We start from the raw sequence: 18,832 nt of genomic DNA, 5'->3' as shown, positions 1-18,832 counted from the left end.
GAGGCGCATGCTGCTGAGGTCTCCCAGATGCTTTGGGCTTTGCATCACAGGTCCTTGTATGGTCAGGAGACAGAGAAAAGGGTGGCAATGACAAGAGGGAGGAGAGTGGATGAAGTCACTTATAAAAGTGTAACCGGGGAAACAATGGAACAGTGGCCCGACCACAACAAATAAAGACACAAAATGGAGTTTCACATTGTGTATTCTCCCCAACCACCTTCAATCACTAGATGATGGATTGAACTATACAAACTGGGCCACAGTTTCCCTTTTAACTGAATAGGGCAGCTTTTCTTCTTCTTCCACAGTGAAAGAAGAGAGGAAGTGGGATTGGGAAGTTTTCTCAGGCTGTGTCCCAAATGGCATCCTCTTCCCTACATAGTGCACTACATTGGGAATAGGGTTATTTGGGACATACAGTACGCTCAGACTTTGGCTGTGTCCAGAGAATCAATATGTTGATGCTGGACATAAATGCTCCCCTCTTTCCTCCCATCTGTCATTTGAAAGTGAATGGTCATTGAGGCAGGAGAGAAGAGGAGACGGAGGGAAACAGGCTAAACTGAGCGCTACATCACATCAGGCACGGGCCATTTGGCCTGGGGATATCAGTGCCAGCCAGCCCAGCCGGCGGTAGCAAACCCCATTCAGACCAAACAAGGACCTTCACTGTGCAGGGCACTACTTTTGTCCAGAGCCCATAGGTCAAACATAGTGCACTATATAGGAAATACGGTGCCATTTGGGAGACACCCACAGAGGACACCATGAGGGGGCTAGGGGTGGCAGAAATATGTCTCAGTATGTGTAGTGTTGATTTCTGGCACTATGTTGTGCCAGTCCCAGCGTGTTGGAATACCCACATAGCATAGTCAGTCAATAGGATCGTAAAAAAAACCAAGAAAAACACAGAGGTCGAGTTCATCAAAATGAAGCAGAGAAGCTCGGCTGTTGAAAGACTGTGTTTAGTCATAGTAATTGACTGTGGTGGGCCGCAGCATTACTTCCCCTGGTTGAATCCTGGATCATGCAGCTGCGTTTGCCATGGAGTTATGCTCTCTATTCTCTATCATACCCAGCATATGCCATAGAAGCAACATGTATACGTCCCAAATGACATCCTATTCCCTACACAGTGCCCTTACGTTTGGCCGGAGGGGGCCGTGATCAAAAGAAGTGTACTAGGGAATAGGGTGCCATTTGGGACACATACCATGGTAGAGTCCTGTATAGTGACTCAAGTGAGTGTAGTGTCCTGCTGCCTCGAAGCAGTGCTATAAACATTCACCTTGTCACTGTAATCGATTCAGTTACTCTATCTAACACAGTAATAGTACCAAACAGTGTGGTAGACTGTAAAATCCAAATAGCATATGAATTCAGAAATCTATAAATGTTATACCTTACTAGGAATATACTGTATTCAGCTCATTCAGGCTTTTTTTTGCTGGTTGTTATCAACACATTTTAGTACTAATCTTGTTTTGAACAGAAAATGTTATTGAAAAAAGACTGACAAATACATCTACTTTAATGTTCGAGCTCTTGGCTGAGTCTGCCCTTGGGGGAAAAAAAGGTTTTCCATTGGGGAAACATGTTTCATCAAACTTCCTGAAGGTCTATGAAACTCATAAATGCTATCTTTTCATAACCACAATGGTGTGTATTTTATCCTGGGAGTTTTACATTTTCTTGAAAACAATTCACAACTTGGCTTGTGGTCAAATTTAAAGTCAACTACCACAAGGACTGAAAAAGGTAGAGCTTGGGAATTGTCTCTCTCCCGAGTGCCTCTTTGTCTACACCTTCTTTCTCTGACTGAAGTTTAATCCTAGTGAATATTTTTCTGTCTTTTCGGAGCTCTCTTTCTGACCTGCGTCATCTGTGTTTGTATGTTTTTTTCATGCAGAGAGTAAATCTTTCCTTCGATTTTCCCTTCTATGGACATTTCCTGCGTGATCTCACCGTGGCAACTGGTGGTAAGTGAACAACCTCTTCCTGAGCTACAGTGTTGATGTGATTGAGGGAGATGGAATTGATGCGAGCAGAGGGGGAATGGTGTGTGTGTGTGTGTGTGTATGTGTGTGTGTGTGTGTGTATGTGTGTGTGTGTGTGTGTGTGTGTGTGTGTGTGTGTGTGTGTGTGTGTGTGTGTGTGTGTGTTTTGTGTGTGTGTGTGTGTGTGTGTGTGTGTGTGTGTGTGTGTGTGTGTGTGTGCTTGGCTTTAATTTTTTTTGCTTAGCATTGGAATTATACATAGCATATTATCCTTATTAACCTTTTATTAAGTCATACTTTTGCAAATGAGCCCCGCACAATACAAAAACAAACATATCAATAGGCAGGTATAGATATATACACACATTAATTACACATTAAGATACAAACCACAGTTAAATAAAAAAATATATATTATTTGTTATAAAAATACTCAGACAGCTGTCTGAATTGCCCTAGGGACGTCTAAGCATCCAATCGAAATGTCTTTTGGACATAATTCCGAACATAGGGTGCAAGGAAGTTAAAGGTTGATTTACCTCCTAACTCTCTAGACACCAAAGTACTCTCCAGAGTTAACCAATCCTGTGAACAGCCGTTCACTTATTGTTCCACGGCTGAGAAGAGTATGTAATGAGTTTAGAGAAATCATTATCTGGTGGACAGAAGCATTTATTCTGGCGAAACTGTAGATAACGGTGTGTTTGCGTGTGTCGTTGATTTTGTATTTGTGTTAGCTGTTTGTGTCACTGCTGTTTGTGTTTGTGTGTGTGTCTGAGATGGTGTAAAGGGATGCTGCAAAGGGTCAAACAGGTTATTTTCAAATCAGATCAAATGTCATTTGTCACATGTGCTGAATACAACACCTTACAGTGAAATGCTTACTTACAAGCCCTTAACAAACAATGCAGTTTTAAGAAAAATACAAAAAAATAAGGAATAAATAAAAGTAACAAATAATTAAAAAGCATCAGTAAAACAACAATACAAGGCAATATACAAGAGGCACCGGTACAGAGTCAATGTGCGGGGCACTGGTTAGTCGAGGTAATTGAGGTGATTATGTACATGTAGGTAGAGTTATTAAAGTGACTGTGCATAGATAATAACAGAGAGTAGCAGCAGCGTAAAAGGGGGGGCAATGCAAATAGTCTGGGTAGTTATTTGATTAGATGTTCAGGAGTCTTATGGCTTGGGGGTAGAAGCTGTTTAGAAGCCAATTGGATCTAGACATGGCGCTCCGGTACCGCTTGCTGTGCGGTAGCAGAGAGTTTTAGGGCCTTCCTGGATGGCTGGAAGCTTGGCCTCAGTGATGTACTGGGCCTGACGCACTACCCTCTGTAGTGCCTTGCGGTCGGGGGCCAATCAGTTGCCATACCAGGCAGTGATGCAACCCGTCAGGATGCTCTCGATGGTGCAGCTGTAGAACCTTTTGAGGATCTGAGGACCCATGCCAAATCTTTTCAGTCTCCTGAGGGGGAAAAGGTTTTGTCGTGCCCTCTTCACGACTGTCTTGATGTGATTGCACCATGTTAGTTTGTTGTTGATGTGTAGGCCAAGGAACTTGAAGCTCTCAACCTGCACCACATCACAGCTCCGTCGATGAGAATGGGGGCGTGCTCGGCCCTCCTTTTCCTGTAGTCCACAATCTCCTTGGTCTTGATCACGTTGAGGGAGAGGTTGTTGTCCTTGCACCACACAGTCAGGTCTCTGACTTCCTCCCTATAAGGCTGTCTCATCGTTGTCGGTGATCAGGCCTACCACTGTTGTGTTGTCAGCAAACTTGATGAGGGTGTTGGAGTCGTGCCTGGCCATGCAGTCATGAGTGAACAGGGAGTACAGGAGGAGACCGAGCACGCACCCCTGAGAGGCCCCTGTGTTGAGAATCAGCATAGTGGATGTGTTGTTACCTATCCTTACCACAGGCGGGCAGTCCGTCAGGAAGTCCAGGATCCAGTTGCAGAGGGAGGTGTTTTGTCCCAGGGTCCTTAGTTTAGTGGTGAGCTTTTAGGTCATTGTGTTGTTGAACGCTGAGCTGTAGTCAATGAATAGCATTCTCACATAGGAGTTCCTTTTGTCCAGGTGGGAAAGGGCAATGTGGAGTGCAATAGGGATTGCATCATCTGTGGATCTGTTGGGGAGGTATGCAAATTGGAGTGGATCTAGGGTTTCTGGGATAATGGTGTTGATGTGAGCCATGACCAGCCGTTCAAGCACTTCACGGATACAGATGTGAGTGCTATGGGTTGTTAGTCATTTAGGCAGGTTACCTTAGTGTTTTTGGGCACAGGGACTATGGTGGTCTACTTGAAACATGTTGGTATTACAGACTCCGACAAGGAGAGTTTGAAAATGTCAGTGAAAACACTTGCAGAGCGCATGCTCGGAGTACACGTCCTGGTGACCTTGTGATTGTTGACCTGTTTAAAGGCTTTACTCACATCGGCTGCGGAGAGATGATCACACAGTCATCCGGAACAGCTGATGCTCTCGTGCATGTTTCAGTGTTACTTGCCTCGAAGCAAGCATAGAAGTAATTTAGCTCGTCTGGTTGGCTGGTGTCACTGGGCAGCTCTCAGCTGTGCTTCCCTTTGTAGTCTGTGATAGTTTGCAAGCCCTGCCATATCCAACGAGTGTCCGAGCCGTTTTTTCACGATTTCATCTTAGTCTTGTATTGATGCTTTACCTGTTTGATGGTTTGTCGGAGGGCATAGCGGGATTTCTTATAAGCTTCCGGGTTAGAGTCCCGCTCCTTGAAAGCGCCGCCTCTGGATGAGCGTTTTCCTGTTTGCTTATGGCCTTATACAGCTCATTGATAGCGGTCTTAGTGTCGGCATCGGTTTGTGATGGTAAATAGACAGCTACGAAGAACATTGATGAAAACTCTCTAGGTAGATAGTGTGGTCTACAGCTTATCATGAAATACTCAGGCGAGCAAAACCTCAAGACTTCCTTAGATATTGTGCACCAGGTGTTGTTTACAAATCTATATAGACTTTCACCCCTTTATTACCAGAGGCTGCTGTTCTATCCTGCTGATACAGTGTATAACCCGCCAGCTGTATGTTGTTCATGTCGTCGTTCAGCCATGACTCGGTAAAACATAAGATATTACAGTCTTTAATGTCCCGTTGGTAGAATATACATGCTGTTAGTTTGTTCATGTTATTATCCTGTGATTGGCCAATATTACCGATGGCACAGGCAGATTAGCAACTCGTCGCCTGATCCTCACAAGGCACCCCGATCTCCTTTTGCAAAACCTTAGTCTCTTCCTACTGCTAATGACGAAGATGAGGGCCTGTTCGGGTGTCTGGAGTAAATCCCTCTAGTCTGACTCATTGAAGAAAAATGATTTCTCCAATTCAAGGTGGGTAATCACTGTGCTGATGTCCAGAAGCTCTTTTCGATCATAAGAGTTGGTAGCAGCGACATTATGTACAAAATAAGTTACAAATAAATAAAATAAAATACCACAGTTGGTTAAGAGCCCATAAAATGTCAGTCATCCCCTCCGGCGCCATGTTTATCTTGCCTCCTCAGTCTGTAGACTGGGAAGTTACTGCCAGCCCAGCCAAACGAGCTGAGGGAGGATTGAAAACCCTCGTCTGACACAGACCGCAGTACAAAACCACCAACAGCCCTCAGCACAAGTCCTCCAGGCAGTTGGTACACAACCACCTACAACACTCAGCATCAATGGCCAGCCTGCTAGACTTGGGGGGGAACCACCACCACCACTCCCAGTCCCCAACACTCAGCAATACCAACCAGTCCTGGGATGCATCCCAAATGGCACCATATTCCCTACATAGTGCACTACTTTTGACCAGGACCCACAGGGGCGCGTTGCAGGGAAAAACCAGACCAGGGTTTGGACTTGGAAAATGACCTACACTGCCAAGTGCTGTAATAATAACCTATTGATATACGTACATGTGTATTAGGAGTGATATGACAGTATGAACAAGTGTGTGTGCAAGCATGTGTGCAACAGACCAGAGCGAGTCAGACACGTTAGAAAAGAGGCGAGTGTGTTAGTAAATGTTCCAACAGCACTAGGGAGGAGGGAGGATGAGGAGTATTTTCCACTGAGAATGAGGGTGAAACCACAACGTCTGCAGTGGCAATTATCACATCAGAGAGTCATGAGTAAACCATACCCAACTATTCCAACAACGTCTGCTCACATTAGACTGTTACAATACTGGTAGAAATATAAATCAGCATCATCATCATTATGATTATTATCATCATCATCATCCGAATATATCATTTTCTTGATTTATTATTGACCTTTACAGGACAAATTACTATTATTGGGCAAAGTGAATGTTCCTCCCTAGCTACAGTATATCCCACTACCTCAGAGCTAGCTTGTAAAGCATGGAACAGCCAGAACAGTGTTGTGGTGATGAGAGATGAATAGGGGTGCATCCCAAATGGAACCTTATTCCCTATGTGGTGCGCAACTTTTGGGACTTTAAAGGGGAAAGGGTGCCATATGGGACACATACAGTATAGAGGCTTGTTAGCAGCTAGCAGCTAGCCCAGAGGAGATAAAGAGTCCTTCAGACAGAGACAGTGTGATGGAGGAGAGGAGGAACGGTAGGCCCCAGAACTCTGCCTCTGTAAATCCGAGCTCAAACCCTCCGTTTCAGCGTCTACCCCTCCCTTCATTCCCCTCTCCATCCACTACTGCTCCACCTCTCAGCCTATCAATCCATTTAGCTAGCCTTTTCCCCTCCTGGCCCTGCCCTTCTCCAACTGTACACTTCCCTCCATTGTAATTGTGTTATCTTCCTGTGAGTGTTGACCTTTCCATCAGTGTGGCATGGTGTAGGTCTATGAGAGGAGACATACAGTTGAAGTCGGACGTTTACATACACTTAGGTTGGAGTCATTAAAACTCGTTTTTCAACCACTCCACAAATTTCTTGTAAACAAACTATAGTTTTGGCAAGTCTACTTTGTACATGACAGTCATTTTTCAGACAGCTTATTTCACTTATAATTCACTGTATCACAATTCCAGTGGGTCAGACGTTTACATACATTAAGTTGACTGTGCCTTTAAACAGCTTGGAGAATTCCATAAAATTATGTCATGGCTTTAGAAGCTTCTGATAGGCTAATTGACATAATTTGAGTCAATTGGAGGTGTACCTGTGGATGTATTTCAAGGCCTACCTTCAAACTCAGTGCCTCTTTACTTGACATCATGGGAAAATCAAAAGAAATCAGCCAAGACCTCAGAAAAAAATTGTAGACCTCCATAAGTCTGGTTCATCCTTGGGAGCAATTTCCAAACGCTTGAAGGTACCACGTTTATCTGTACAAACAATAGTACGCAAGTATAAACACCATGGGACCACGCAGCCGTCATAACGCACAGGAAGGAGACACATTCTGTCTCCTTGTAGTTTGTCCATGCTCCTAGTGGCCGGAGACTTTAATGCAGGGAAACTTAAATCTGTTTTTACTTCATTTCTACCAGCTCGTTAAATGTGCAACCAGAGGGGAAAGAAGACTACCTTTACTCCACACACAGAGACGCGTACAAAGCTCTTCCTCGCGATCCATTTGGCAAATCTGACCATAATTCTATCCTCCTGATTCCTGCATACAAAATCAAATTAAAGCAGGAAGTACCAGTGACTCGGTCAATAAAAAAGTGGTCAGATGAAGTAGATGCTAAGCTACAGGACTTTTTTTCTAGCACAGATTGGAATACATTCCGGGATTCTTCCGATGGCATTGAGGAGTACACCACATCAGTCACTGGATTTATCAATAAGTGCATCGAGGACGTCGTCTCCACAGTGACCGTACGTACATACCCCAACCAGAAGCCATGGATTACAGACAACATCCGCACTGAGCTAAACGGTAGAGCTGCCACTTTCAAGGAGCGGTACTCTAACCCAAAAGCTTATAAGAAATCCCGCTGTGCCCTTCGACGAACCATCAAACAAGTAAAGCGTCAACACAGGACTAAGACCGAATCATACTACACTGGCTCTGACACTCGTCGGATGTGGCAGGGCTTGCAAACTATTACAGACTACAAAGGGAAGCACAGCCGAGAGCTGCCCAGTGACACGAGCCAACCTGAGGAGATAAATTACTTCTATGCTCGCTTTGAGGCTAGTAAGACTGAAACATGCATGAGAGCCTCAGCTGTTCCGGACAACAGTGCGATCATGTTTTCTGCAGCCGATGTGAGTAAGGACTTTAAACAGGTCAACTATCACAAGGCCGTAGGGCCAGACGGATTACTAGGACATGTACTCCAAGAATACTAGGTCCAAGAGGCTTCTAAACAGGTATTCTTCTTAAACTGTATTGTTGGTTAAGGGCTTGTAAATAAGCACTTCACTGTAAGGTTGTATTCGGCGCATTTGACAAATAACATTTGATTTGATTTGACACATTGAAATAAATCACATGACAACACAAAACAAAGTGACAAGACGGGGTGTTGTGACATGATGTGTTGCGTACTCTTTGATATGAATCACCTCATAACAGACGTAACAAAAGAGGTGGTGTTGTTGTATAAAGTGTTGCTGGTGCTGTCAGGGTCAAGCATTGAGCAGCGTCTGGTGGTTGGAGGTTGTAGCGGTAACGACAGGCACTGTCTGTCAGAATATGTGTTCCAAATGTCACCCTATTTCCTATATAGTGCACTACTTTTGACCAGAGCTCTATGGGCCCTGGTCAAAGGTAGCACACCATATAGGGAATAGGGTGTCATTTGAGACACAAGCAGAGTGGTGACATGCGATCTGATCCCTCTGTAACCCCAGCTGCCAGAGAGAGCCACGGTAGAAATGGAGCTGTGTGGTGTCTTTACTAGGACAGCACCCCTGACATAAACAGCCCATACGGACACACACACATTTCACCCTCAGCGCCAGATTCCTCTGTATTGGGCTTGTCGTCTCTGTTTTTCTCCAGGCACATTTTGGTTAAATACTTTGTTTCATGGGGATGCCACAGGGCTGATGTAGATGCTCGTCACAGAAGCCCCAGAGGAGTGTGTGGGATGCAGTGGAACAACAAGGCAGCTAGTAAACACATGCGCACACGCACGCACGCACGCACACACACACACGCAAACACACACACACTTAATGAAATCCTCTTCCAGTCACACACACACACACACACACACACACACACACACACACACACACACACACACACACACACACACACACACACACACTTAATGAAATCCTCTTCCACTCACACACACTTGCACACTGACAGGCAAACAGAGGAAGGAGAAAGACACAAGGTGGTCACTCAGTATGCACCCACTGGGCTCAGACATCAATTCAACGTCTATTCCACATTGGTTCAACGTCATTTCATTGAAATGATGTGGAAACAATGTGGATTCAACCAGTATGTGCCCAGTGGGGAGACAGTAGTGAGACCAGTTGTTTCTCCTCTCTTCCTGTCTGGCCTTCTCTATGCGTGTCATAAGCCCCTGTCATTTTGACTACACAGGAAGAATGAGGACAGCCTCTATCTTAATTGAAGAGGTGGTTTTCTCTGCCGCTGTTTGGAGATAAGCCAAGATAATGGCCAGATACACTGCAGATGTTTGTGTCGGACATACAGTGCCTTGCGAAAGTATTCGCCCCCTTGAACTTTGCGGCCTTTTGCCACATTTCAGGCTTCAAACATAAATATATAAAACTGTATTTTTTTGTGAAGAATCAACAACAAGTGGGACACAATCATGAAGTGGAACGACATTTATTGGATATTTCAAACTTTTTTAACAAATCAAAAACGGAAAAATTGGGCGTGCAAAATTATTCAGCCCCCTTAAGTTAATACTTTGTAGTGCCACCTTTTGCTGCGATTACAGCTGTAAGTCGCTTGGGGTATGTCTCTATCAGTTTTGCACATCGAGAGACTGAAATTTTTTCCCATTCCTCCTTGCAAAACAGCTCGAGCTCAGTGAGGTTGGATGGAGAGCATTTGTGAACAGCAGTTTTCAGTTCTTTCCACAGATTCTCGATTGGATTCAGGTCTGGACTTTGACTTGGCCATTCTAACACCTGGATATGTTTATTTTTGAACCATTCCATTGTAGATTTTGCTTTATGTTTTGGATCCTTGCCTTGTTGGAAGACAAATCTCCATCCCAGTCTCAGGTCTTTTGCAGACTCCATCAGGTTTTCTTCCAGAATGGTCCTGTATTTGGCTCCATCCATCTTCCCATCAATTTTAACCATCTTCCCTGTCCCTGCTGAAGAAAAGCAGGCCCAAACCATGATGCTGCCACCACCATGTTTGACAGTGGGGATGGTGTGTTCAGCTGTGTTGCTTTTACGCCAAACATAACGTTTGGCATTGTTGCCAAAAAGTTCAATTTTGGTTTCATCTGACCAGAGCACCTTCTTCCACATGTTTGGTGTGTCTCCCAGGTGGCTTGTGGCAAACTTTAAACGACACTTTTTATGGATATCTTTAAGAAATGGCTTTCTTCTTGCCACTCTTCCATAAAGGCCAGATTTGTGCAATATACGACTGATTGTTGTCCTATGGACAGAGTCTCCCACCTCAGCTGTAGATCTCTGCAGTTCATCCAGAGTGATCATGGGCCTCTTGGCTGCATCTTTGATCAGTCTTCTCCTAGTATGAGCTGAAAGTTTAGAGGGACGGCCAGGTCTTGGTAGATTTGCAGTGGTCTGATACTCCTTCCATTTCAATATTATCGCTTGCACAGTGCTCCTTGGGAAATCTTTTTGTATCCAAATCCGGCTTTAAACTTCTTCACAACAGCATCTCGGACCTGCCTGATGTGTTCCTTGTTCTTCATGATGCTCTCTGCGCTTTTAACGGACCTCTGAGACTATCACAGTGCAGGTGCATTTATACGGAGACTTGATTACACACAGGTGGATTGTATTTATCATCATTAGTCATTTAGGTCAACATTGGATCATTCAGAGATCCTCACTGAACTTCTGGAGAGAGTTTGCTGCACTGAAATTAAAGGGGCTGAATAATTTTGCACGCCCAATTTTTCCGTTTTTGATTTGTTAAAAAAGTTTGAAATATCCAATAAATGTTGTTCCACTTCATGATTGTGTCCCACTTGTTGTTGATTCTTCACAAAAAAATACAGTTTTATATCTTTATGTTTGAAGCCTGAAATGTGGCAAAAGGTCGCAAAGTTCAAGGGGGCCGAATACTTTCGCAAGGCACTGTATATGTGTGTGCGTATCTGTGTGCACGTGTTCCTTCTATCCTGGCTGCTCGCTGTTCCAGACAGCTGTTTTAAACTCTGAAATCTCTCCAGAACTAACATAGGCTCAGTATGGAGAAACAACTAGCTTGTTTGGACAGAATGTCCAATAAAGTAGAACGGCTGGTCAAGAGGTTGTGGTAATGATTCCTCCAGTATATACAAAACAGTACTCCCTGATACCAGAATATATAAACAGGGCTGAAAATGGAACAATCTCCTTGTTTCACCTCTACCCCCTCTCTATTTGGCATTGTCTCTGTGTCTGTGTCTCTCCATCTATCACTTACTCTCTCTTTCTTTCTTGTTCTTTCTCTTTCTCACCCTCTATCCCGCTCTCTCTGCCTCTCTCTCTCTGCCTTCTCTCCGTCTCTCACACTCCCTCTTTTTCACTTTTTCATTCGGCTACCAATTGTCCTAGCTGAATCGTTCATCCTCTACTGTCCAGTCCCCCTCCTTAAAGTGATGGCCATAACAAGTTCGCCTGCCAGAGAACCTAGAGGTTAGAGCGTTGGGACAGTAGCCAGAAGGTTGAGTGTTCAAATTCCAGAGTTAGCACGGTGGAAATATCTGTGGTTCTGCCCTTGAGCAAGGCAGTTAACCCCCATAACAACTTCCCCCTGGGTACCAATGATGTCCATCAAAGCTGCCCCCCTGCACCTCTCTGATTCAGAGGTGGTTGGGTTAAATGCAGGAAGACATATTTCAGTTGAATGCACTCAGTTGCACAACTGACTAGGTATCCCGCTTCCCTATTGAATGGCTCTCTTTCTGGGTGTCTGTTCTTAAGCGTATTGAGAGACTGACTGATTTCTTCCAGGCTGTCGGATGGCTGTTTTTCTGTTCGCAATAGATTGTTAGAGAAGTCTCTCTCATTTACCCAGAGAAGCAGGCACAGAGCCAAAAGTCTCCTAACAGCTTTACAGCATTTAACATAGAGGCGTGTGTGTGTGTTTGTGCGTGAAAGTGTGTGTCCCTGATGGTCATTGTGTGGTTATGATGCAGGCCTGCACTGTACTTCTTAGTCTGGGCCCCTATGTGCTGTTTCTAGATAGAAAGAAAGAAAAGAGAGAAAGATGGGGGAAACAAGGTGTGGCATAGAAAAGGAAAGTTAGATAAGGTACATATTTGGGCTGCTGTTGTGTAAACACTAGAGCTGATGGAATGCAACGATTGAGTCGGAGTTAAATAATTTGGTGTCAAACTCCCCCAGTGTGTTGTGTGAGAGAGAGAGAGAGAGAGAGGGAGAGAAAGAGAAAGAGAGAGAAAGCAATCATTCAAGAGCAGTTAGATGAAAGGATAAGGCTAGGTAGACTACTATATCCCCCCTCCCCTCTCAATCTCCTCTCTCTCCTTTCCTTGAATGTCTGGCTCTCTCTCTCTCACCCACCCTCATCCATGTTTACCTAGTAGGCCCACAGGTATGCCAACTGGAGACAAACACAGGCCAGGTAGACTCAACTTCCCCTCCTCCTACTCCTCCTCCCCTTCTTCTCCTCCTTCAATACATCTCATCCTCCCCTCCTCCATGACCAGATAGACTCAACTCCTCCTCCTCCTCACCTCATCCACCTCCTATCATCCCCTCCTCCATGGCCAGGTAGACTCAACTCCCCCCTAACCCCCCCCTGCTCCTCTCCTTCTTCTATCCTCCTGTTCTCCCATATCTCCACAGTTCTGAGTTCTGCTGACTGCACTGGTGGGGGCACACAGATATACACACACCCACTGTGCTGAGTGGGGGCTACACTTGACTGTGAGGTCCTTAAGAACAGAATTGATTCCTCACTGGGAGGGACTGTGCTCTTGGCCTTTCTTGTGATGTATTTTTTTTTTTTACAGCCGTTGTTGAAGACACATGATGACACAAAGTGGCGGTGAATTGACTGCAGCTACGTGTGACCTTTTAAGAATGCTTTTTTTGCTATTTTTAGCTATTTTTCTCTGTGGTTTTTACTGTCAAAGTTTCAGTCTCAAATCGCTGCTAGGCACCCCCCACCCCCCCCCCCACCCCCCAAAAGCAAGAAGGAAAGGGAAGATGAGGATATGCAGCCATTTTGATTTATTTAATGCATCTTCACAGCAGCTGACTTTGCTATACCTCTCTGTCACAGAATAAACAAATATTTTGTTTCTGGCATCATCAATGTTAATGTACCCCTCTATGTAAATAATATTTCCTTAAGATGAATAACCAGGACTTTTTGTTTCACAGGGGTACATTAATAACAATGGCAACTGGCTGATAAGCAGTAAATTATGCAGGTCTACTTTGTGTTGATTGAGTATGGTGTGCTCAGCAGACATACTGTATATATTTATCCTTAATGCTGTTTGTAAGGACACATAAATTGCATAATTGGCATATACATTACTCTTACTGAATTTCCACGTGGGTGAGGATATTGGAAATGTAATCAAGGCCTATTGGATGATAACTTGCTTTTAACTAGGACAGAGGAATTTATAACTGACTTAACATAGGTACAGCAAATCCCCTTATTATATGGGAAACTTTTAAATGTGGCTTTAGAGGCCATGCAATTCATTTCTCATCTCTAAAACAAAAGCAATTAAAACTGTACCATAGAGGCTCATAATAATTTAGAGGAAAAACAAAAAGAAAGGAGGAGGAGGAACGTATTCAAGAAAGATCAAGTCTAATATATTATACAAATTAAGCAAACTGGATGGTGTATGGGGATTTTTTTTTTTTCATCTTCAACATAGAAATGCTACCTTGTAGAATAACAGTGAAGACATCAACACTATGAAATAACAGATATGGAATCATGTAGTAGCTAAATAAGTTTTAAACAATTTTGTAACCGTTAATTACCTAAGCAAGTCAGTGAAGAACAAATTCTTATTTACAATGATAGTCTACCACAGCCAAACCAGGACAATTGTGCACCACCCTATGGGACTCCCAATCACAGTCAGATGTAATGGATTCGAACCAGGGACATGGTGACACCTCTAGTACTGAGATGCAGTGCCTTAGACCACTGCGCCACTCGGGAACCCTGGTTAAAATATTTGAGATCCTTCAAAGTAGCCACTTTTTACCTTGATGACAGCTTTGCACACTCTTGGCATTCTCTCAACAAGCTTCATGAGGTAATCACCTGGAATACATTTCAATTAACAGGTGTGCCTTGTTAAATTAATTTGTGGAATTTCTATACTTAATGCGTATGAGCCAATCAGTTGTGTTGTGACAAGGTAAGGATGGTATACAGAAGATAGCCCTATTTGGTAAAAGACGAAGTTCATATTATAACAAGACCAGCTCAAAAAGCAAAGAGAAAGTCCGTCTTTACTTTAAGACATGAAGGTCAGTCAATACGGAAAATGTCAAGAACTTTTAAAGTTTCTTCAAGTGCAGTTGCAAAAACCATCAAGCACTATGATGAAACTGGCTCTCATGAGGACCGCCACAGGAAAGGAAGACCCACAATCACCTCTGCTGCAGAGGATACGTTCCTTAGAATTACCAGCCTCAGAAATTGCAGGCAAATAAATTCTTTAGAGTTTAAGTAACAGACATATCTTAACATCAACTGTTCAGAGGAGACTGCGTGAATCAGGCCTTCATGGTCGAATTACTGCAAAGTCACATCTACTGTACTAAAGGACATCAATAAGAAGAAGATACTTACTTGTGCCAAGAAACATGCCCAATGGGCATTAGACTGGTGGAAGTCTGTCCTTTTGTCTGATGAGTCCAAATTTTAGATTTTTGGTTCCAACCACTGTGTCTTTGGTAGACGCAGAGTAGGTGAACGGATGATCTCCGCATGTGTGGTTCCAACCGTGAAGCATGGAGGAGGTGTGATGGTGTGGGGGTGTTTTGCTGGTGAAACTGTCTGTGATTTATTTAGAATTCAATGCACAATTTACCAGCATGGCTACCACAGCAATCTGCAGCGATCCATCCTATCTGGTTTGCGCTTAGTAGGACTATCATTTGTTTTTCAACAGAACAATGACCCAACACACCTCTAGGCTGTTTAAGGGCTGTTTGACAAAGAAGGAAGAGTGACGAAGTGCTGCATCAGATGACCTAGCCTCCACAATCACCCGACCTCAACCCGATTTTAAAAAATAATAATATTTCACCTTTATTTAACCAGTAGGCCAGTTGAGAACAAGTTCTCATTTACAACTGCGATCTGGCCAGGATAAAGCAAAGAAGTGCGACACAAACAACAACACAGAGTTACACATGGAATAAACAAACGTACAGTCAATAACACAATAGAAAAATAAAACATATTGAGACAGTTTGGGAGTTGGACCACAGAGTGAAGAAAAAGCAGCCAATAAGTGATATGATGATACTGTACGCTGATGATTCATGTTTTCTTTTAAATCCACAACTTGGATCCTTCCACAGCCTCATAGAGGATCTAGATATTTTTCTAACCTCTAGATTGCAACCAAATTAAGATAAGTGTACTATATTCCGTATTGGATCACTGAAGAATACAACTTAAAATGGGCCACACGCACGCACACAGTCGTGAAGAATGCGCAACAGTGCCTCTTCTACCTCAGGAGGTTGAAAAGATTTTGCAAGGGACTTCAAACATTGTGCTTATATTTGTCCTTTTTCACGTGTGAATTGGAAATGTCTTTTTGGCATATCCCCACTCTCCCTGAGACACCCGTGGAGAGTGGGACCACGTCCAAGCTCTGCCATTATCAACAGCAACCCTGGAGCAATTAGGGTTATATGCCTTGCTCAATTCGAAACTGGTGACCTTTTGGTTACTGGGCCAACGCTCTAACCGTGAGAGTAATTGCTAGTGTTTGTACTGTATCTGCGTATGGTTTGAGTGTCAGGCAGAGAAGGAAGCTTAGCCTGGGAACATGACATGGACATGCGGATTGTTGTGTTGTGGCGACTATTGTATTTAATGAGTAATATCTGCTGTATGTTTCCCCCTCACTCAGGGTTCATCTACACAGGGGACGTGGTCCACAGAATGCTGACGGCCACCCAGTACATCGCCCCCCTCATGGCCAACTTTGACCCTAGTGTCTCCAGGAACTCAACCGTCATCTACTTCGACAATGGTACATTTTTATTTTATTTATTTGACCGTTATTAGGCAAGTCAGTTAAGAACAAATTCTTATTTACAATGACGGCCTAGGAACAGTGGGATTTCTACCTTGTCAGCTCAGGGACTTGAACTTGCAACCTTTCGGCTGCTAGTCCAACGCTCTAACCACTAGGCTACCCTGCCGGCTACCCTGCCGCCCCACATTGCATTCAATGTCTTTTCTGTCTTTCTTCATATTGTAGCAACCACAAAAACATATTCAAATCAAGAGCCCTTTGAGACTTGGTCAAAAGAAGTCCACTATTTAGGGAATAGGGTGCCGTTACACTCAAACAAATGCCGCATTAAAAACAACCCAATATGGATAAATATTGGACAGAACACGTTGGGTTATTTTAATCCAGCCAGTTAGGTCACTAAATTGGGTTGTTGGGTTATTAATTCTGGCTTATTGAGCAATGACCCACCGGGTAAGAATAGAAGACTGGAAGCGTGGCTTAGTAGGGGCATGGCTAGTTATTTTTGGCCACCTGTAAGCGCAAATGTCATTCCGGTTCATGTTCTGCTGTATTATTATTGCATGTTAAGGTTGAGCACAGACACACAAGTGTGTAAGCATCATAAAAGCCATATCCTAATGTTGCAAGAATCACCACTTCGTTATAATGCTTAAATAATGTTATAAAATGTACATTGAAATATGTCATGTGCAAAAATATAGAAGGACATTGGAATTTGCAGTGTGCAAACTTAACATGATGAACAACAATGACATTTACTCTCACAGGTGGCCAAAAATAACCATCTTAAAGCCATGCCCTCAATAGGCCAATGCGTCCTGAAAATAAACCGATTTTTCAAACATGGCTTAATTTAACCATCAGTTGGGTTTTCATGCTGGGTTGACTCAGCAGCTGGGTCTTTTTTAATGTAATGCATAGGTTATTTTCACGAGGCATGGCCAATTAGGGGTGTGGCTTTCATATACTTCAGTGCCCAACCTTAATATGTGAAAACAATACAAGGCCGTGTCTAGACTTGACAGTTCATGCAGATTTTGTATCATGGAATTCCGAACACATCATGCATCTACAGTTGAAGTTGGAAGTTTACATACACTTAGGTTGGAGTCATTAAAACTCGTTTTCAACCACTCCACACATTTCTTGTTAACAAACTATTGTTTTGGCAAGTCGGTTAGGACATCAACTTTGTGCTTGACACAAGTAATTTTTCCAACAATTGTTTACAGACAGAATATTTCACTTATCACAATTCCAGTGGGTCAGAAGTTAAAAATACACTAAATTGACTCTGCCTTTAAACAGCTTGGAAAATTCCAGAAAATGATGGCTTTAGAAGCTTCTGATAGGCTAATTGATATATTTTGAGTCAATTGGAGGTGTACCTGTGGATGTATTTCAAGGCCTACCTTCAAACGCAGTGCCTCTTTGCTTGACATCATGGGGAAATCAAAGGAAATCTGCCAAAAATTGTAGACCTCCACAAGTCTGGTTCATCCTTGGGAGCAATTTCCAAACGCCTGAAGGTACCATGTTCAGCTGTACAAACAATAGTACGCAAGTACAAACACCATTGGACCACGCAGCCGTCATACCGCTCAGGAAGGAGACTCGTTCTGTCTTCATGAGATGAATGTACTTTGGTGAGAAAAGTGCAAATCAATCCCAGAACAACAGCAAAGGACCTTGTGAAGATGCTGGAGGAAACAGGTTCAAAAGTATCTATATCCACAGTAAAATGAGTCCAATATCGACATAACCTGAAAGGAAGGAATCAGCAAGGAAGAAGAAACTGCTCCAAAAAAAGCCAGACTATGGTTTGCAACTGCACATGGGGACAAAGATCGTACTTTTTTGAGAAATTTCCACTGGTCTGATGAAACAAAAATATAACTATTTGGCCATAATGACCATCGTTATGTTTGGAGGATAAGGTGGAAGGATTGCAAGCCAAAGAACACCATCCCAACTGTGAAGCACGGGGGTGGCAGCATCATGTTGTGGGGGTGCTTTGCTGCAGGAGGGACTGGTGCACTTCACAAAATAGATGGCATCATACGGTGGGACAATTATGTGGATATATTGAATCAACATCTCAAGACATCAATCAGGAAGTTAAAGCTTGGTCGCAAATGGGTCTTCCAAATGGACAATGACCCCAAGCATACTTCCAAAGTTGTGGCAAAACGGCTTAAGGACAACAAAGTCAAGGTATTGGAGTGGCCATCACAAAGCCCTGACCTCAATCCTATAGAAAATGTGTGGGCTGAACTGAAAAAGTTTGCGCGAGCAAGGAGGCCTACAAACCTGACTCATTTACACCAGTTCTGTGAGCAGGAATGGGCCAAAATTCACTCAACTTATTGTGGAAATGTTGTGGAAGGCTACCCGAAATGTTTGACCCAAATTAAATAATTTAAAGGCAATGCTACCAAATACTAATTGAGTGTATGTAAACTTCTGACCCACT

General features: G+C 43.4%; 1 protein-coding gene across 1 annotated transcript in view; it reads left to right on the top strand.

Annotated features, from left to right (window-relative positions):
* LOC139420457 (plexin domain-containing protein 2-like) overlaps positions 1-18,832 on the top strand; it is a 170,560-nt gene that overhangs the window by 84,010 nt on the left and 67,718 nt on the right. Inside the window, exons 4-5 of the mRNA XM_071170623.1 lie at positions 1,910-1,979; positions 16,228-16,350. Of these exons, the coding sequence (XP_071026724.1) occupies positions 1,910-1,979; positions 16,228-16,350 (193 nt within the window). The remainder of the gene's footprint in view (positions 1-1,909; positions 1,980-16,227; positions 16,351-18,832) is intronic.

The sequence above is a fragment of the Oncorhynchus clarkii genome, chromosome 11 (genome assembly GCF_045791955.1).
Source record: "Oncorhynchus clarkii lewisi isolate Uvic-CL-2024 chromosome 11, UVic_Ocla_1.0, whole genome shotgun sequence".
Classification (NCBI taxonomy): domain Eukaryota; kingdom Metazoa; phylum Chordata; class Actinopteri; order Salmoniformes; family Salmonidae; genus Oncorhynchus; species Oncorhynchus clarkii.
The sequence above is the reverse complement of the archived record's forward strand: the minus strand, read 5'-3'. Positions and strand labels throughout refer to the sequence as shown.